The sequence below is a fragment of the Aythya fuligula genome, chromosome 26 (genome assembly GCF_009819795.1).
Source record: "Aythya fuligula isolate bAytFul2 chromosome 26, bAytFul2.pri, whole genome shotgun sequence".
Taxonomy (NCBI): domain Eukaryota; kingdom Metazoa; phylum Chordata; class Aves; order Anseriformes; family Anatidae; genus Aythya; species Aythya fuligula.
In genome coordinates, this window is record NC_045584.1 from 2876114 (window position 1) to 2897966 (window position 21853).

The 21853-nt window shown below is 41.5% G+C and overlaps 1 protein-coding gene across 3 annotated transcripts in view; it reads right to left on the reverse strand.

Moving 5' to 3' along the window:
- KDM4B (lysine demethylase 4B) overlaps positions 1-21853 on the reverse strand; it is an 89215-nt gene that overhangs the window by 57755 nt on the left and 9607 nt on the right. For all 3 annotated transcript variants that reach the window (XM_032203570.1, XM_032203569.1, XM_032203568.1), the window contains exons 2-5: positions 18940-19102; positions 16762-16937; positions 15397-15511; positions 13119-13312 (exon numbers count right to left, since the gene is read on the reverse strand). In XM_032203570.1, the coding sequence (XP_032059461.1) occupies positions 13119-13312; positions 15397-15511; positions 16762-16937; positions 18940-19080 (626 nt within the window). In that variant the 5' untranslated portion in view covers positions 19081-19102. The remainder of the gene's footprint in view (positions 1-13118; positions 13313-15396; positions 15512-16761; positions 16938-18939; positions 19103-21853) is intronic.

The following is a 21853-nucleotide window of genomic DNA, read 5'->3' on the forward strand; positions in this document are numbered from 1 at the left end:
AATGTCATCTTACCCTGAAGTCAACAATCTGAAAGTAATATACTGATCCTTCTAAATTACCTTTTCCTACTCTTTCTACTAAAACAAGAGCAAGTCCCTGAAATAGATTAAGTATCACTTGTACGAAAATGGAACTCACTGTTCTACATGAAAGATTTTCAGCTTCCAAACTTGTTTCATGAAACCTAATTCCAGCATATCTGATCTCTATTTCCGTTTAATTTTCGGAGTTCTTGATTATCCTGCAAACCTGATTCTAATGGTAATTACCAGACATCGGGATGACGGGTCTAGAAGGTACATGCCCCAAAGCCACAAACGTGTGAGATGATCATTCCCATCGAGTGCTAGCTTGCTTTTGTTAACAAGTAATAAGTTTAACCGGACAGTCCCCTTTTTATCCTTAATGCGAAAGATCCTTCCTATTTGCCATAAAGGATGTCATTAACGGTGTAATTTTCTTGGTGTTTTGTTTATTCCCCTGGAATGGCTTGATGGATGTGGATAATTATCAGACTATAAAAGCCAGCAAATGTGCTATTTTCTATCGCTCTAAATCATCAAACAAATAAAGTGTGAAACAGCATTTTTGAATACAATTTTCCCCTCTAATGGCTTCGAATTATTATCGGGAACAATGAAAATAAATAAGCAAATGTCTTGTGAGTTAAGAATTAAATGAGTGCGTCAGTGAAAAAAAAAGAGTACACCGGCCATCCTGGGATACAAGGACTGCTTCAGAAGCCATTAAAGGATGACATAAGAGGGAATTCACTGCTGCAATGTCACCGCTTTCCGGCATCAGATGTTCTTCAGGGGCTTTCCAAGCTAGCTCAGATTCTGACCTAAGGCTGCCTCGTCAAAGTGGGGGATGAGGATGGTTCAATTTTGTCTCAAAAGCTATTAAAACATTTTACCCGTAACAAAGCGCTGCTGCCTCAGGCAATCCTCAGCCAACTCGTGCCCTCCCCACCAGTTCCTCCTGGTTTAAGGGACACCGTTCTCACCTGAAGCTATCATTAGCTTCGGCAGAGCACCAGAGCATCCCGTCTCCTAGTTCAAGCTTCCCTCAAAGCTTCCAAGCCCTTTTCTTGCTACAGCTGTGACACAGGCGCACAGGTTTGGATAGTTACGACACCGTGCACGTCAGCAGCTTGGCCTCTCCTTCGCCAAAACGGAGCAATTAAGCAATTACTAGATTACTAAACCGCAAGCGCCCGCTCTCTACTGGGGATTGGGCACCACGGGCAGAGGTTCAGCTTCAGAAATGTCACTTCAGCCCAATTCCTGTTAGAAGGTAAGAAAGTTAATTTCACAGTGTCTGCACAAGGTCTGGCCAAACAGGGCCCACACAGTTTAACACGCTATAATTACTGAAATAAGGAACGCAAACAAAAAGCGAAAGCACATTTAAAATGCCTAAGACCACACATCAAGCGGGGGGTTAGTTATCTGTCTTCAAAGCAGATTTAGTTGTGCCAAAAATATTGACCCTTTGAAGATTCAAATGCCAGCCTACTCTCGGTGGTGACAGGCAGAATAAAAAGCTATTATTTCAATCTCTGTAAGATAAAGTGTGTCCGTAAATGCATAATCTGGACCTTAACCTTCAACGTCTTTAGCCTCCCTGACAGCAGAAATGCTTCCAAAAAAAAAAAACACCAAACCTTAGTCTATCAAGAATATTTATCACCTGATAGAAGCCGTAAGAGCCACTACTATGTGCAGAGGAGTTCCTCGCCTGCAAAGTTCACATCCTGTTTCTAAGACCTTTTTTTTTTTTTTTTTTTTACAAGGTAAAGTATTTATAATACATCTCCTAGCAGTGTCAAAACAGAGCTCAGAGCAATAATCAGAGTTTTTCTGCACTGTTCTTAAAGCTGGTTTTGCAGCCTGTCTGGAGAAAAGGCATTTCAACAACAAGAATGGATTGCTCCTTCATCGCAAGCACTGTCAGCTCCCTACCCTTCAGCCAGCTCTCTTTTTCCTCTCCTTTACTGTCCTCCACGTTTAGCAGTCCTTCATCCCTTTCTCCCTCCCAATTTGTTAAGAGACAGCAATCAACACCACTTCTTCTTCTCCTCATCAGTATCTGAGGTTATCCAACAGTGAATTTACTTCAGGTATTCAGTTCCACTTCTCACAATCACCATTTGGAAAGGAAAAAATCTCCAGCCTCCCTCATCTGTCCCCCTCTGTTGTGGCTCCTCTGCATCAAGAATGCAAACACGTGCTCCGGAGATAAGACCGCACACGGATCAGAGAGCTCCTTGTTCCTAGGAAAAAACCTTTATTGAGTGTCTGCAGTTTTATCTTTAATGGATCATTTTACAGGACAATAGATGATGGAATTCAGTATCTTTAACCAGCAGTGTCAATGATTTCAAATAATGACATTTTTATTGAAATACACATAGGAAGAAAGATAAACACAGAGGCTTGGGAGTATCTGCTCAAAAAGCCATAATAAGGAGTAAATAGGTAATGACAGAACAAGATTACAACCACGCGAGCACACCAAATCAACCTGTCTTCTAAAGCTCAGAGAAAAATGAGCTCTGGGAACGAGCACAGGAAGAAAACCAGGAAAAAACCTGCTCAGAAAGGTAACAGTGAGAGTTCTCAGCGTGGAGGCTATTCCACATGATAAGATCCCCCTTCCATTAGCATAGCTGTCTAATTATCAACCCCACTGCCAACCACAATACCGAGAAGTAGCAAGTAATTTTGCTCTTAACAGAACACCCAAGATGAGAAACCTCCTCCTTCCCTTAAGAAACTGATGTCTGGGCAATTACAACCCTCAGTTTGTTCTGCAGCAACATTAGGCAGGATATTTCAGGCCACTCTGGACTTTGTATCGAATCCTAATGGATCGACTGCTGGAAGATTACCAACGGTTACGGATCACAAGTCGTTAAATCACTCTCATCAAAAGGCTCTTCTTAAAGCTACCATGAGCTAGAAATGGTATTAGAGACATTCGTTTCAAGAACTAGCATCAGACAGCAGCTTTTTAAATTTCTGATTTTAAAGCAATAAAAATTTTCAAGAGGTGCACCTGAACTCATAACTTCAGACCGTGCAGAAGACAACCAGGCAATTAAACATTTTGCATTGGTTCACTAACCTAGAACTAACCTAGAACTGAGAATATAAGATTTTTCCAGAACCCAAATGCAATTTTTAAATACTATTTTAAAACAGGGAGTTTAAATATGAACAACCATCTGGTCTTGGAAAGACTACCAATGTAACAGTCCAGTAAGCTTCACAGCAACAAATGCCGGGCACAAAGCACAAAATTACAAATCACATTGGAGTGATTCTACTTCCACATGCACAAAATAAACCCACAGTCTGCTTCTGCATGCAGTGAATGAGCTGTATGAAGGGGGTATTTTACTAAGAAAAGGTGTTTGGGGGAAAACATTATGAAATCATTTATTCATTCAGTTTGGCCAAGAAGATAATTAGTATACAATTCAACAGAGATGAATGACTATAATATGCATCCTCTTACCATTCGCTGTTATTTGTTTTGAAGAACCTGTTCACATCACATTTATTTCCCTAAACTGGTAATCAGATTATTAATTACTGGTTCCTTTCATAATGGAAACTGTACCAACACAAAAAGAAGCAAAGATTGTGCTTCAAAGCCCTTACACGGTAAAAAGGCCTCAACACAACTCAAGAAACCTGGAGAAAAAGAGGTAACCAGGGGAGATCACAGATGTTTTATCTTGTGCCAACTGGCTTGTGAGAGCTGCCTCCTTCACTGGGCACCAGCACATGTTTGCTCCTGCTCGCTGCTTTTGGAGAAGAATACAAATAGCTTCCTACAGCAGACCAAAAGAAATCTGTTGGTTAGTAATGAAAGGTATCTTTGAATGCAGAAACCCCCTGTGCTAGAGATGCAATGCCACTACACACATTTCCTTTTGGAGGAAGAAAGCATTCCAAAGATGTAATGAGCCTCAGCCACCAAACGAGGTTGTTACAAGCCACAGCAACGCCTTTGAAGCCAGTGCCTGTGCTCCACCGGCATCAGAACTAGGAGTGCTGGAGCTAAGGTCTGATAAAGATCAGTGACACAGCTCGTAAAGGTTCCTGTGTTTCGTCTACTCAATCCCCCTTGCCACGTCAGTTGTCCAGTTAGAAATGAAGTGGCTAGAAACCCAGCACAGATGTTACTTAGAACATTAACTAGTTAACAATCACACAGCACTCCGACGACGCAGAGTGCTATTTAAGTACTGCCATTACGATAGGCCTCTGTTATTTTAAACTACACTTGTACTGCACTTGGCGTCACCCAATGTCAATTTTCTCTCCTGAGCAAAGAAAAAAATCCCCGCTGATTTCTGCCAATGTGTTAACAAAACGCGAATACAGACAAAGCTCTGCAGTACCACTGTTGGTTCCTTCTCTGAACCAACCCGCTTCAGGGCCACGCCAAGCTGGAATTTGCAAGCTCGTTCTCCCCCAGGGCCCAAGTCAGATCATGCTGAAAGAGCTCCGTGAAGCATGGAAGCACATCTCCCTCCCATCTTGTCTCAGTGGCAGAGTGCACCGTTCAAAAGGCTCAGTTATTAAAACCAATCTGTGATCCTGTCAGACTTCCATAGATCTTCATTTCAAATCAGGCCTGAGCTTTGAGCAGACACTTTCAAAACGCAAGAATGAGTTTCAGCAAGAGCCTTCTTGGATCAAAGGCACGCTTCTTTCAATCCAGACTGGGACTACTGAGCTGTGATGAATTATTAGTGCTGGCGGAAGCGGCAGCACACGCATTAAATGCTGGAGTAGGAGCCCACTTGAAGACACCACTATAAAAATAAGAATGAGATCACAGAGCAGCATTACCACCTCTCAAGATCATTACGGAAGAGCACAAAGATGAGCAATGGATTAGAAGGATCTTCACTTTGCTAGGCTCAGAACAACCACTAGCAGGCAAACCCCAACTTGTAGGAGTTTTTAAAATTTTGTTTTTAATTTCAAGAAACTAAACACACACAATAGAGATGGGTGCAAAATGCATACACTGAAAAATCAAATGGTATCAAAGTGTGTACTAATACTGTATCTTCTGCAGGGGATTTAGGCAAGAATAAGAATAGTAAAAAGAGCAGAGGACATCAGCTGGGAGGAGAAGAAGAAAAAGCACTGATGTGACAGAGCTGAGTGAAAGGAGCAGAGCGAATGGATACCAACAGCCAGCCGGCTGGCCGAGGTCACTTCACCCATTCCTACAGAGCAACAGCCCCTCCTCAGAGGGTTTACACAGCTGATCCCATCAGTCTGAGTCTGCTGTGGCCTTCACAATATTTTCTGTGTTAGATGAGAGTGAGTGCAGAAAGGCAATGTGCAAGTCCTACCTGCCCAGAATACCACGCCTCCCCTGCATCATGAAAAGTTATCTTCTAATAATCGATCTACAACAGCGTAACACCACAATAAAACTCCAAGCCCATTAGAAAGAAAAATCCTGTTCCAACTGCAGGCACCTGATTTGGAAGATAACCCCCATCACACATCCCTGGGCTCCTAGTGCTTCGTACAGTTTGGTTTGGTGACTTAACTACATTAAAAACACTCCAGTCCCCACCACACACCGATCCCTCGGACTCGTAAAGCAGCCTACCAAGCAGCACCGGCCCCTTTTTAGTGAGGGTTACATCATCCTTCAGGCACAGCACCACCTCCAGGACTAACAGCGCCCTCAGCCCTAGGGGAGCCCAGGGGAGGGCTCGTTTGAATATCAGCAGCGTAGTGAGGTTTGTATTGATTAACTAATGACTGCGGTATATGAGGCTTGAAAGGCTGTATTAATAACTCACTGCTGCACTGCTCTCATTTATCAGTGAATTACAGGGGGATGCAACTCTGCATCTCAATATATCACTCCTTTCATGAATCTCGGAGCAAAATCAACATGCACACAAATTCTCAATGCAGAAACCCAAAGCAGCGTTCACCTAGCAGTTGTGGAAGATGTAGCAGAGTGAAAAGCTGCTCTGCCTGGTCATACTTTATCTTCCTTTCCTTTGATTTCTTTTAATGAATATCAGTGTTCCTTCTTCTATCCCTTTTATCAACAGAAAAGGGTCTTGCTTTGCCAAATCTGCCTGAGAGTAAATGGTGTTGCAGTTAATCTATAAATCAACCATCACCATAAATTCTACTTTTTCAATCCAAAACTGCAAAGCTGTAAAACAGATTACATGGGATAGCAGAGGCTGGAAGGAAATTTGTGAGCTGCAAGGAGCCCCTCGCTGCCAAATGGCCTTCCTCTGCCTCTCCTTTCTCCCCCATTCCACCCCAACAAGTCGATAAATCTCTACTGTCACAGAGTGGAACGCACAAACAGCAAACGTGCACACCCATTTAAAAACAAGCCAGCCTCGGACGCTACCCAAGGAAGGTTGAAGACCTTGGGGATCAAAGGGGGGTGAGGGAGAAGGCTGCAGAACCTTCTTCTGAATTCCCTAAAGCCAAGAAATGGGGAAAGGAAAACTCAGAAAATAAAAATAAAAATCTCTGTATGGAGAGGGGAAAAAAAAAGCCACTGTACCAATTCAACCAATTCAGAGTCCTCAGCTGCCTCAAGAGCAAAACGCCTCTGTGATTCCTGCTAATCTGCCTTTAAGAAACTCACAGGATCTCCAGGGTGCAAGGGTTACTGAGATCCCAATAATCCAGACTTCTAATCACATCTGATCAATTCAGTGATTCAACCGCCCTGTGCAATGGCTCCCTGAGGGACTGTAATAGAAGGCAATAAATGATGCAAGGGACAAGTGCCCTTCCCCCTGCTGCCATACAAGTCGGTATCAAACACTCAGTCCAGCTGCTTTAAATGGGATTACATGAAGCCCACAACAAACTGCAACATATGTGAGCATGTGTTAAAGCAGGAGGATGGTGGAGAACACCACGCAGGGGAAACAGGGACAAGGACCCCGTGTCCTGCATCGAAAAGAAAGAGAGAACCTGGAAGAGTGGAGCTCTGTGCCTGCATTAGGTCATTTTATTTCCCCAAGACTGTTTTCCAGGGATCAACGTTTTCTGTCCTGGAGGGAGGACAGGACAAGAATTTTGACTACAACAGCTGCAGTGCTCCCTAAGACAATAATGAAAAATAAAATCAGCAGTAAGATGCTCAGCACTTGCATATCTGCAGCTGCTTTAGTACATGCTATCAGCCAAGAATAAAGAGGGCTGGCTCCTTGTACAATCCACTCTCAGGGGAACAAACACGTTCTGCTTTAGATCTCCCCCATTATATCACTCTTAGAAAAAGTGCTATTTCCATGTTGTTGGTGGCATCAGTAAGAGATACTACAAATTTATTAAAACGCAGATGCTACAAACAAGCCCTCCCCTGGACTCGTTTTCATTTTCCTCAGTGCCAACAGAAAGACTTGGCCTGCACAGACACCATGGCTAGAGAACAGGAAGAAAGAAGGTTGAAATCCTAAAATACTGTAACCACAGTTTTCAGGTAATTCTACATACTTTCAAGGAAGCAGTGTTGAGACCTTTACAACACAGAATTCTAGAGTGGTTTTTAAAAATGTAATTCTATCAGTGACCAATGCTTTCAACTAATCACATTATTTTAAAATTCCTTGGGTAATTTGTCCTTAATTCCACATAAACTGCTGTTCTGGCAAAAGTGTACTATGTGATATCAAAGTCAAACAGATTAGGCATGATCCACTTTCAACAAGGGAACGTTTTAGAAAGGAGACCATACAACTTAAAAGCTAAAGCTGGCTCCCTCTCTTAATTAAAGGGGGATTAAACATCCATCATGATAAGGAAACAGAGACATTTTATAGAAATTGATTACCATCCTCAGTGTCACTCTGGTTTAACACCTGCAGTTTCTGAGCGACAGATTACAGTATAACATCCCACTAATACTTACAAAAAAAGTATCAAAAAATGTTGCAATATGGCAAGATCAGTCACAAAACATCAGAGAAAAATGACCTTATTACCCGGTCAGCTGTCATCGTGTTGACAAAACAAGATGGAGACGGTACTGCCTCCTAAGTGTATTCAACCAAGTTCACATGGAGATCATTTCCAGTTTCCTTGGGTACTTCCTTACTACTGCAAGCCCTGCAAAGATTGGCATTGCATTGGCTTCTCAGGGCCAAGGGACATGAAAGGTCTCAGCACCGCTGTGCCCAAGAGGAGAGCTTTTCTGAGGCTCAAATGAAACCAGTTGAGGCTGCACTGCTCACCACCCTGTAAGGTGAGAAGTGCTGGTTTGTGCTGCTTTGGCAGCATTAGACCATGGGGCTTATTTTGTTACCCTAAATCTGTGTGATTACTACTGCTGTGGCAATTCAGAAGTGTAAAACAATCACCCTTATCTAACGCAGGAAGAGAACCTCCATCACTGATACGCGAGACCACAACGCACATCTATGCACTCACATTTTTGTAGAGATGGGATGGAATAAAATGAAATGATGGTGGAGTATCTCAGTGTTTAAAAATACGCTTTTGAAACAGCAAGGGCTGAGACGCACGCATTCCTCAATAAAATGCCATAATAACCATGAAGTATTATACTTGGCATGCAGTTTTGTTGCTTCTGTCACTATAAAAAATCAGTCCTCTCTTAGCGTCATTTGACAATATGCTCTATTTTAGATCTCAGCATATGAATGTACAAGGTAATTATACATAATATGTATAATTGATACAGTAAAAACTCCTACCACAAGAGGTTTAATATAGGGCTGCAAAATGAAATACATTCAAACTTTTGGAAAAAAAATGAAGACGGACTATGAAAAGGTTGTAATTAAACTACTAATGTGAGAGGGACATTTTATTATAATTTGAGAAACAAGCAAGCAAGAGACTCAATCTGGCAGCTCCCTGCCTGAGAAGCTTAAAATGAAGTTTCCCAACAAATTCATGGCACATTTGATGGATAGTGCCCACACCTTCCATATTACCTCTTCAGTCCAATCTGACTTATTTTCTAGTTAAATCAACAGAAGTGTGACTACAATGTAGACCAGATACACTTGAGGAACAGAGCATCAAAAAGGTGATCAACTCCAATAATAGGCAAGTATAATCCTACAGGGCCAGTATAGATATCTTCACAGAAGCAATCATACTGGTTCAAGACAAATGGTGGTCATTCTTCTTGGTATGGGACAAAATTTAAGAAATAAATTCATTTCAATCTACAAGCACAGATGAATCGTTTAATGATACTGGAAGCAGGGAAGAAAAAAAACCTGTCTTCCATTGCCCCTTTTCCTCTCCCCCATCACTGGATGACCCTTTACTGCTGCAGTACTTCACTTAGCACCGAACAACATTTTAAACTGCATCCCCAAGAACACAATGCTGCGCAGAGAACTCATTTTGCTACAGTCTGTTCTACTTAGCTCGCGGAAAAGGAATGGCACAAGAAAGTATTGGCAGCAGGACTTCACTGCAGTGAAAGAGACACATATTAATCAAGGAGTTGTACGGCCAAGCAGCTGCTCATTAGGTTGTACAAAGAAGTCATCTTCAGTTGTTGAACCACAAACATTTATTTCAACTCCAATCCCACTCCCCAAAGTACCTGTTTTGCAAGAGGTATAACCTAGAATTCTGAAGACAGAAATAAATACATATATGCAAAATAATCCTTCAGTAACTACCCTCCTTGACCTGCAAAAGAGAGAGATTGCTTTTGCAGCTTTTGTCCACTGAGGTGGCTTTTTGTGGTCTGACTGTACCCAGACTTCCCCGAGAAGGTACTTCACCTCTTCCACGAAAAATAAACATGTCCACTTCTTGCCTAACTCACTTGGATGAAGTCTGGGAACTAACTGCAAAAGGCCCTATTCCTTTCTTACATTGTCTTTAAAAAGAACCAGAGCTGATGGCTTCTCACTGCTCCCACTTGCTACCCTGCAAAGCAGGGCTCTGGTTACACAGCCTGAATTAAAGTAGCCCAAGATAATTTATGAGGGACATGAAGAAAGAGTTATGTTTTGAACAGACAATTTTGAGGCAGAATACTACCAATATACGGAGTGCTTGGTTTCACTATATAAAAATCTCTGACAGCCAAACAATAACTCTGCCTCTTATTTTAGAGCTCAACCCCAAACTGGTAGACTTCGTAACTCTCCACACTCCTGCTATTCCCTGAGGTGCTTCTAAGATGATCACTGTCAGAGTCAAAGAGTCTATAAAAAGGATGAAGGAAGCTGGGAAATTTCCACAGTGGTAGTGCCAGAAAAAAAACAGAACTAACATTTTAGCCATCTCCGAGTAAAGCCAGGCTGCACCACTGGAATTTCATCGCTGAAGTCCACGAGCTCCCCCAGCTGACCTTTGGGATCACTGCAACCACATCCAGAAGATGGGCTATTGCTCATGTGCCTGGAAAGTTCCAGTCTGCTCAAAATGGTATTCACATTTACCCCTCAAAAGCCCATGTTTCTTCACAGAAGAGCTTAAGAGCTCATTAACAGAAGTTGTCAGAGTGAAGAAGAAGGAAGAAATGACTTGGGCAAGTGACATACTCTTGCCTGCTGCTTCGGGGAACAGCAAGAAGGCCAGCCAAACCAGCAGTGGCATCCTGTCACAACACATCTATTTTTTGCCTTATGCAGTTATCTATGTAAGAAGCTCACTTGAACAGGAAAATGTTTTACCCAAAACATGGCCTAACCTCAAAATCCTCATTCTTCCCCCCACCACGTAAGGCTTACAGAACTTGTTACCATAAAAAGACCTGTAAATCTGGATGAAAAAATCCCAACCTCCCCTCCTTTTAAGCATGGTAAAAGTGCCTTCTTTCCCCTCACCTCAACCCCCAGCCAGTTGCATAGCGCATCCCTGCTCTGATTTTTAACCAGCAAGACTTGAGCTCTTTTACAAGAAGATTTTGTGATCTCTTTTCTCCATTTATAAGCAGCAGAGGCTGAACTTTTCAACAACTAAAATCCCTCTTAGGGAATATCAGGTGTTCCCTAGCATACCCCCTGAAATCCTCAATAGGATTAGACAGAAATAAAAGCTACTAAGAACTTCTAAGATTTGGTATTTGCCAGATACGATTTTCAATCTACTATTTCTAATTCTTCCTGAATCTTACCCTAATTCATACAAACATGCTACACACAGGTGTTTTGGGTTTTCCTTCTTGGAGGTTTTCTTTGTTTTTCTGCTATGCAATCTGTATTTTCCACAGAAAAAAAAAAAAGCATATGAACATAAGGAAAAGATGCTGCTTTGCACAGATGAGGCAACAGCTTCACACAATGAGTTTATCATCCTTATGACAGACACAATATGTTGCTATCCACATATTGTTATTTACAAAACTCAAAAAATCAACCCAAACAACAAAACAACGAAAAGCCACCACCACCGACATGAAGATCCTAAGATATAAGTAGAAAAAGTGTAGTTCAGGCCATACATATTTTGTGTACATTTCATTTAGTACCTGTCCTCTAACTTTTGCTCACAATGCCAGAGCTTGTTCGTTCCTAAGCAGAGCAGCCATTGTTTGCACGTTGTGACCTGCCTCTCTTTTCCAGGTAACCTGTTCTTATCTTTGTTTTTGAAAGAGAACCCTCTGTTCTGGACCCTGAGCAAAAAATAAGCAGAAGATGGGCGGAGCAGAACTCGTAACATGTAAGCACAGAAGGAGTGGTCAGATACAGCCATGACCACACGATGTTAATGCAAACCTCAAGGCCAGCCACCTGTACAACTCCTAGAGCAGTTAACTCGTGTGTGCTGACACCGCCACGCTGAAGAGGGGACTTTGCTGATGGTCACTGCCACGCCTGTGCAAAGGAGAGTAAGTGGGTCTTGTGTGCTGGTGGCACCACCTACTGGAGATGAGGGCCTAATAAAAACAATTTTGAATGAACTGCTTCTAAAGATGAATTTAAAAATTTGACAGTATCTAAAATGAAAGCATGTCACGTTTCATTCATAATCCTGAGAGATGTTTCTTGAGATCAAACTTGTTTAACAGAGGCATCATAAACGATTCTGCAAAATCACATCGAACGAGGGAGACTAAGAATCACAAACGCTGTGGCAACAAATTTCCTGACATGTTGGAAAGATTTAAAATGTTCACATTAAGACTATAGCTGAATGTTACAGATCCAGCCCCTCCTTCCACCCCTTTTCAAGCCTGTGGAAGAACACTATCTCCATTCATCATAGCATCTCTGCTGTTGGTAGCTTTTATGTGCCTGCAGGCACTAACAGCCTGGAGATATGTGGTGTCACCGGGGACTCATATTGCAGAGAGATGGGAGGATCTTGTCTGCCAGTGCCAGGGCACAATGACAGCAGTTTCACAGTGACATTTAAGCTCTAATTTGCACGCAAATGTCAATATTTATTAGTCACATCAAGATCTTCAGCAGAGCTCTTCTGGGTTGCTAAGTCTCTCTGGTTATACTTTTAAATGGGAGGCTTGAGAAAAAAGAATATTGGTTCTTGTCAACTTATTCCAGATCTCCTAGCTTCTTAATTTCATCCTCATCTATTGATTACTTTTGTTTAAAATTATTTCCAACCTGTCTATGCATGAACAGTGTTGAAAAATACTTATTGTTATTCCAAGAACTGACCCTGAAAAAGGAGCACATGGACCTACCTTGTCCCTGGAATTGGAAGTATATTTATATATCTAAACAATGGAAATTTTAAGGTAACAGATGTCCCCTGCCAACAACACAGTGCAAGAACAGCCTTCCACTATTAAAGTGAGTCTGAAGCACCTATATGTTCCTATCATCATTTGCTCGTGTGCATTAGTTTTCAAAAAGCCCCAAATGTTGAAATTTGTTTTAATCAGCAAGTGTCTCTAATTCTACTACTTTTCTACAAAGTTAGGAATTAGGCCTCCAACCAAGTTAGCAATTAAGAAAATAAAATTGCTTTCAAATGTAGAGTAGGAGAGGGGAAAAAAAAAAAGAAAAAAAAAAAAAGAGATTAGGTAGGCCTTACGGAATCGGGTAGCCTTAGAGATCACTGCAAAATCCCTTTCTTCAAGTACAGAGCAAAGGTACACAGTCAGCATCTATCAGTACTCTGCCACTTACCAGGATTTTGGCTCCCCAAAATGCAAGTAGTTGATACTGTAGAGATCCATGTCCTCTGTATGCCAAGCAAACGTTGTCTTCCACATCCCAAAGTAGAGGTACGGAGTGTTTACACCTTCTATAATAATACCACACTCGTGTTCCACCATGTCTAGGAGGGTGTTCAGATTGCCAATATTCCATTCTTCCACATCCTATAATTCAAAAGAAATATTTTTTACTGGTACATATCAGGACTTGCTGTAGAACCACAATAGTCCACAGCTTCTTTTCAGAACCTTAAAATGTGGATATCCTAGTGTTGTCCGGGAGGGTTCCTGTATTTGCATTAATTTATTTCCACCTGCTGCCAGAAAGCTTACTTTTAACGTTCATCAATGACCATGAAAAGGATGCATTACCATTACTTTGTGGCAAAGGGACTGATTACTAGCTAAATGTGTTCTCTGAAGAGGCACTTGTACTCCCTGATACTCTACTATTAAGTAACCGATCTACTAATAAGCTCAAGATAAACTAAAGGTAAAAACCACTTCTCTCAGTGATATTCCATCCAGATGCTCTTCACCTGGTGAACATGTATCAGATGATGAGAAACACTAGGCTGAAACGCAGCCAAAGTGGCAGAGGACTCTACATCAGCTCAGTGCTTCACATAAAGAATAGGGAAGACAGCTTTGTTATTATCAATATTTAAACAGAAAAAGCAGTAATAGGAAGTGTTCTAAAACTGGTAGCTGTGTTTTCTCTACTTCAACATGAAATATAAAAGCCAAATGAATTGATAAAAATCTTTAACCTTCAGATTGCTGAAAGAATGTTACTATCTCCAAAAGGAAACTAACAGTCTCCTTTACACCCCTTTCTTCATCATACTTAACGTGCAGGCAAGTAACTGACAGGTATGCAAGCACACCCCAGCTTCATCCTTTCGGTGGAGTAATGGCTAGACAGTGAAACTCAAGCTGTTCAATCTTGAAACTTTCTAAATCAATTTCAAAGAGAAAAAAAAAAAAAAAAGAAAAATATGAGGAGAGAAGAAGGGGCTGAAGAAAGGAAGCAGCTGAAAAGTGACAGGAAAAGTAGGGCAGAGAATTATTTTCATTACTCTGATACCTCTATGCTTGCAGCAGTATCTGTAATTGGTCAACAGGAAGTGCTCTTTAGATGTACCTAGTAATCCAATTATTTAATTTCTGCTTAGAGGAATTTTAGCTTAACTGAATGAAAAAACTTACATTTGCTATGTGCAGAAACTACTTCTCCTAAAGCTTGCACTTGGACAAGAAAGTGCTACTCCCAACAGAGCACAGAATACTGGGTAACTCTGATGTCCATGGCTGTGAAAACCTCGGAAATCTATGTTTATTCCAATTAATTCCTTATTACATTGATAAGAAAAAGACACTTTAACACCAACACACAGTTTATACTGTGGCCAATCACACAACACTCCAAAAATTAGGCAACTTTTTACTCAAAAGAAAACTACAGACGAGGGGCACAGCTTTAAATTAGCTGCCTAAACACAGTAAGAAAATAAGCAACCTTTATAATTTACAGTAGAAGGAATCACATCACGAGTACTTTAAGCAGAGGATGTAATTTCACCAAGGAAAAGCCAAAACAGTTTGAATTGTAACATAAATTAGCACACGTGTTATGTCCTAATGTAACTGTCTACGGAGAAAAAATACAAATGTAAAGAGTTTAATTGTATCAATTACCAAAAAACTTCAACAAGGGATAACAAAGAGTGTATCTGATAAAGGGCCCAAGTCCTTGAAATACTGCTTTTCCAGCTCTCTAAGGTACAGGTGAAATCCCTATTTTTTTCCTCTCTTTAAATAAACTACCATGAAAGAGATTAGGACCAGCAGAATACCTTTAATTTACCTACATGCCACCATATAAATTTGGAAATATCATTAAACCCTGATCATTATCACCAGTCCAGTTTTGTTTAACCTTTTATACACACTTTATACAGTTTTCTGCCATATGTTTCCTAAGAACTCTTTCAAATCCCATTTTCCCTCATTTTTCTAGTAAAACTAAGCTTTCACAGGCTTCACTGCCTCTTTTATCCAGAATCTCTAGGGACATTGTTCAGTCACAATTTCCTAATGAGAGAAAAATAAAGACGTTGTTTACTTTTTTTTTTTTTTATTAAGTTGGTAAATCAAGCAAATTCTAAATTACTGTTCCTTAATAAGTTAAGAGCAATAAAGGAAAGTCCGTGAACACATTAAAAAATAACAAGGAGCCTTTTACTTACTGCGTCATATAGTGAGCCGCTGATATCAGCCCCATAAATTGGTGAGACAAATGTGAGATTCTTCCAGTACTTGCGCTCCAAGTCTTCAAAATCTTGATGGCGTGGAGTACAATACCTGATAAGAACACAGAAGGGGTAAGGATGCAACAAGTCCCAAGGAAGACTCACCACAGACATAAAATGACTGCCAAGAAGAGTGCATGTCTCAGCACTGTGAGATGCTGAGTTGGAATTGCCTTTCCCACCAGTTAACATTACAAAAAGGCTAGGCTATAGTTTGGGAAGCAGATTCTATACAGCACGCAGTAAACTGAATGTGGAGCATGTTTTTATAACATCTTCCATCTAATTATCTCAAACCAATGTACACATTACAGGAAAATTATCTATGTTATTATATCGTAAAAGCATTAAATTCAGCAAGGGGTGAGGGAAGAGCAAAGAAAAACATAAGGTGAACTAAGGTCATGTCATAATGCATGGACATAGCCGAGCACAGAACTCAGGTCTTTGTGTTTCCAGTCCTGCAACTTACACTAGTAAACTTTTCTTCTCTCTTCATTTCCTAGTGGCTGTAAAAATAAGCTAATATTGAAAGTAGGCAGACTCAGGAGGTTACTGAAGATGCATCTCACTTTTAATTCTACTCAGAGTCATGTTGTTTACTGCCTTTTAAATCTTTCTTCAAAACCTCTTCATGCGTACGGACAAACAGGATGAGCATTTAAGTGAAGCATCAGATCCTCATCCTAATGGTGCATGAGGTGAAGTTATCACAGTTTGCTGAACACAGGCAAGGTGCTTGTACAGGCTGTGTTAGCAAATTTCATGATTGCATGACATCAGTAATGCCTGAGTTAAAACTCATGGTAGTCCAGAGCTCTGGAAAAACAATGCAACTGCAGCTTGTATCAGTTAGCTTGTCCCAGCAAACTGAAGTGTTCCCAATGTTCCCATGTTCAGACAACACTCATGCTATTAATATTAGCTCAGGCACTCAAATATACTCATATCTGTACCTGAGCAATGGAACACATTGCCCAGGACATCCATTAACAGACCAAGAGCTCTTCTCGGAGCCATTCTTTTCAGGCAGATTCTTAGCCAAATACTGTTTAAATTTCTGTTTCTGTTTAAATTTCAAAGAATCATTCTTCACCAACCCCCAGAAAAAGATCAAAGATAAACCAAACACATCAAGTTATGACTTGTTTGAGATTCTGGCTGTCAACCATCAAGAAAAATTTGTTTCCTCCAAAATGCTTCCTATTTAACAAGGCTGACGACATTTTCTTTTCAGTTAGTTTCCAGGCTTTCTGCACTACTCCCCCATTCACAAAGTGAGCATACTTAACACTAACATACTTCTCACTATTAGCCAGACGCCGGTACTCTCCCACAGTCATTGGTTTCTTCTGTATGTTATACTGGGTGAATAACCCCGACTGGCCCGTAACCACCTGCTGAATGGGAGCTGGGATAACCATGTCATCTATGTCATCATAGGTTTTTCGTGGCTTCCATTCCTTTGGAGGAATCACCTGTAAGAGGGGAAAAAAAAATCAAGTTCACAACAGGCAAACACAATTTTTACTACGGAAAACAAGTTAAATGGAAGGTATTTCACCCTGCTGCTGCATGTTATCAGATAACAGCAGCATCTCAAATAACGAGCACATATGACAAGACACCTGTTCTGCAACTGCTGAAGTACAGTACTAGCTGACATGTTTAGAGGGCCCACAGCCTGCCTGCCAGCACTGCCATAAGTACGGGGTCACAGGAGATGGCCAGTGAATGACGAAAAGATCCACAACTACTTCAAGGAAATACACTGCATGCCAAAAGGACTGCACGTGCTTTCCCTCCAGAGCAGCATTCCTCTCTCACCTGCCATTCCATGAAGCTGCATCAAGGCTCAAGCAGCTTCTTTAATATGCTGCAACTCTACAACTCCGTAACCTTTTATAGTAGTCTACATCACTGTTCCACCTAGAAGTTCACTCACTGAAGGGTTGCTGGTTTGTTTGTTTATTTTTAAACTAGGAAGGGTCACAATCCTGTTGCATTATTCCTGTTGGTATTTCTGTATTATAGGGGACACATCATGGGCCCAACATCAGGGGTAAAGGGTAGAGAAGAACAAAAGAAAACTGGGGAAAACACATCCAGGAAAAAACACTGCTGCAAAGCAGTGCTGAATCTGGAAGAAAAAGCTGTAATTTTAAAGAGCAGAGCTGCCAATAATTCTAGGCTCAAGATCAGAGAACAATCAGTAGAACATTCAGCGGGCATGTGGAATGAAAAAAATAACAATAAAAAAATCTACAATCTAATTTGGTGTAAGGATTTACCAAAAAAAGTTATGGGAACGTGAAGACAAGTTATTGATTTTTGTGGGCATGGTTCCTTTAGGAAATGATGAGCTCTGCTTCCACTAAACAGTTCTGAACTGCAGTTGCAGTGGAGGCACAAAAATTAACTTGAAATGCTGAGATTTAGTCCTACGGGTAGAGTAATTTCTTTAGAACATCTGGAATTCACCAACAACCTTTATTAAAATAATCTACCCTAGCGGACTCACAGAACATAATTGCTAGTACACTTGAGTGGACAAGGAAACATTACACAGAGAGCTTTTTATCAATACTCTGTTCTACTTAGAACTGTAATAAAAACAGTAATTGACCTGTTTTAGAAGAAATAACTATTATTTCATGCCCAACAGCTTTACTTCTCTGCTGTGCTTTATTAAGTTCTGCTAAATACCACGTTTAACAACTACCTTGTCAGAACAAATGCTCTCTCAGCCTATGGAGTAACATGACACTTCCACAGAAACAGTCCGAATCCGTTCTCTTTTTCTTCCAAGCAGTTGCATTTAAAGTACTGGAATTTAAAAGTGTCACAGAAGAGTTCTCGTAATGTTTCATTGGTTTCAGCGTAAAGGCATGAATGTGAATAAGAGGCAGAAAAAGGTTTCAGAGCTGGCCAGAGAACTATTTCCAGAAGATCAAAAAGGCTTTTGGATACCGATGGGACTCACACACACATACACAGCACATTTACAAGTATAGATTCAAGTTAGCTCAGAACATAAAAAAGGTAAGAGCAAGAAGTCTGCATCCGTTCATATAAATATGACTTAGGAACCTTGTCCTCATCCAAACCTAGGTAGACTTGAAAAGCTTGATCCTTCACCCAATGATCTGGGGGAGCTGAAAACCTCCATATTTCTCTATTTTGGCAATACCCTTAACCCATCTCTGTAAGGGAGGGGAATATTCTTGCTTTCTAGTTCAGGATTGAGGGAAGACATTCTTTAAATAAACACTTCTCTCACTCTTATGAAAGGCTTGTAACTCCTTCGCCTTTTCCCTCTGTAAATCAAAACAAAGAGATTGCAAGTACAATTTTCAAAAACGTCCTCCACTTGACCACATGAACAAAAACTACTTGTGAGTGCACAGGCACCTCACATAAAAGAATCTCAGGCAGGTAGCCTTCAGAAAGCTCTCAGCCACTGGAGCTAGGCGAACTGACCTTGGCAAGCCCTGCTCGGTGAGCTCCTTGCGATTCAATGTAAGCAACGTACTTCCCGAAGTCCCGAAACTCCTCGAGGGTGGGACGAAAGGTCATGATCTTACAGCCAGGGTTCTGCGGACTTGGGTTTTCAGACCCCATATTTCCAGCAGGGTGGCAGCACCTGAATAGCAAAAACAAAAGGGAGAAAAAGAAGAAAGGCATAAAAAATAGTTATTTTTTTATGTTCTTTCTATGTGCTTTAGTAAAGTATAGAAAGGCAACAACATATTTTTCATTTCTCTCTCCCCACACCCAAGAAAGCATTTATAGGTAGCATCCTCTACTTATGAAGGGTTTCTGACCAAAAATCCAATTAGTTTATTTGATAGCAGGGCCCTAAGAAGACTGAAGCATCAAGGAACTGCACAAGGTGTTCTAGGCACTTCTCCACTGTTTTTCTGTGAAGAGACATCAGAAGCTGTAACAAGTGACAGAACTCACTTCTGAAATGGTTGAAATCACTGTGGTGAATTCTTATTTCCATATAGGAGAATGTCACACTAACGTGAGCATATTTATCATCGTGTAACCAAATCTACACTTGAGCAGGCCAGAGGAAACAACGATGTTAGGAATACCAGTGTCACTTCAGAGTTCAAATATGGCCTAAATATAGCACGTAGACTTGACATCGGGCCCCTCCACTCATCGTATGAAATCGTGTCTCCCCAAGGGGCAGTCAAGAACAAACTTCTCAGTATCTTCAGCATCTATGCAGTGCATGCATGGAACTGGCTGCCTCTCGCAGTTCCCCATCAGAATGCTTTTTCCTTTTTTTTTTTTTTTAAACTAAATATAGAACAGCTTTGACCAATGTATTAGCAATGTATTTCTTCTTTTTTTTTTCTTGGTGCTGCAACATAAAAATTTTAAAAGTTGTCTTGTTTTGTTTTGTTTTGTTTTTTAATGTAATTTCCCTACACTTTGATTGTATTTGATATTTACACAGACAAAACTGAGAGACAGACTATTCATTAAAATATCTAGATGTTCAAAGCGCCTCTCAATACTTCAAAATTCAGAGGGGGAAAAAAAATCCAAAACAATTTCGGGATGCAATCCCAATTTTGAAAACAAACCTTTTAAGGCTACTTTAGAAACTCATAAGGCAAACAAAACGTTTTAACGGCATTTCAGTCGCCAACACAGCCACGGGCCCTTCCTCCATGTCAGGAAAGCACCACGGCGTCACCAGAGGGCACCACGGGGCTTTCAGGGAATAACACAAAGCGCAGCAATGCTATGGCTTCAAAATCACTAGTGTGTTGGGATTTAAATTGATTTTGACCTAGCGAGAAAGTATTCCAAATGCTACTAAAAGTACTCGTCAAGTTAGGGAAAGAAGAAAGAGAGCCAGGCTGCTCTATCATGGTTTTAATCAGTGTGCGTGGCACAGAGCTCCTTCTCCAGAGACCAGCAACTGAGGAAACGTCCCGCAGAGATGGGGTCCCGAAGCATCAAGTTTTCCTTTCCAATTCTAACTGGGTTAAACACTTTTCCTTTCAAAGGGAAATGAGCAGTTTTGACTTGTAATTTCAGAATATTTTCAGAGTAACTTTTGCATCAGATTTGTTTCAGAAGAGCGGTCTGCCAGCCCGCACCCCTCCCCAGCACAGCCCTCCAAGTAATCCCAGGCCTAGAAGGAGCCGAGGCTCTCCTGCATCCGCGGTGAACAGACTCTGTAAATTCGAGCATCCCATAGCATCCCTGAGCAAAATCAGCCTCGTAAAAAGCTGTGGACCCAGTCCCTTAGCTCAGCACCTCACAGATTCCCACAATGACTGCGTTTCTGACAGAAACCCCTGCCGGCTGACAAACGGCCCTGTGCCGGCCCCTCCGCCTGCAGGGTGACCCCGCCTGAAGAGATTTCTGACAGCCTTGCAGAAAAGCCTTTCCTGTGTTTCAGGGTCAGGACTTGAAGATAAGAAACATCGGATCTATACCTATAGAAGTGTTTTCCAGAAGCATGAAGATAGCAAAGAGCACCTCCTGCCCCTGGAGCTGAGCAGGGCCTGGCTCAGGGCGCTGCTCTCCGCCAGCAAATGGCGGGGGCTGGCCCGGTTGAAGAGTCTGAAGCAGAAGAAAAGCCAGTATCAGAGAAGTGGGGGACACAGAGAAACCATCCCCAAACTCCTGTTCAAACGCAATCACATTGAGGACACTTCTGCTATTTTTAAAGCAGGACCAGAAATGCCACAGGGCCGCGCAGCAGGAGCGCAGTGCCGCTCTGCATGCAGGCTGCTCTGGCGTATCTGGCCCTGAGAGAGAGAAACCCGAACTCCTTCCTGAGGAGAAGCCATGCCAGCACCATCTGCTCCAGGGAGGCCTTCCCAGTATTTGCAGTTTTGTCCACAACTAGGAAAGGAAAGACACCAAAAAAGTAGTTCTATCCCATCTTCTCACGAAGATGCCCCTAGGCAACTTCAATTTTTACTCAATGAACTGGGAGAATAGCCCACAGAAATCCTCAGACAAGGCAGGGGGTGGGGTGGGGCTGGAATCCTAAATTACTTCCACAATTTGACCAATTAATTAAAGGTTTTACTCGCCTCAGCACAAGAGCTCACCTCAGCACAAGAAGGGTACTTCGCAGCTCTGCAGCACAGAGCTGGTAAAACACACTGGATTTTCCCATGTTTAACCCCATCTCTTTATCCTAAGGAACATCTCAGTGTTTCCTAGATAACACTGGCTGCAATATACATTCACCTGACTAAATTAAGCACGCCATTACAACAAAAACTAGCCGCAGAGCTCAGGTGAACGGAGAACCAGCTCCAGCCACATCCCCTCCGCCTCAGCAGCCCTGAGGAGCTTGGTACCCAGGGCAAGCTTTGGGAGAAGAGGATTTCTCTCTTAATTCCTTTGCAAT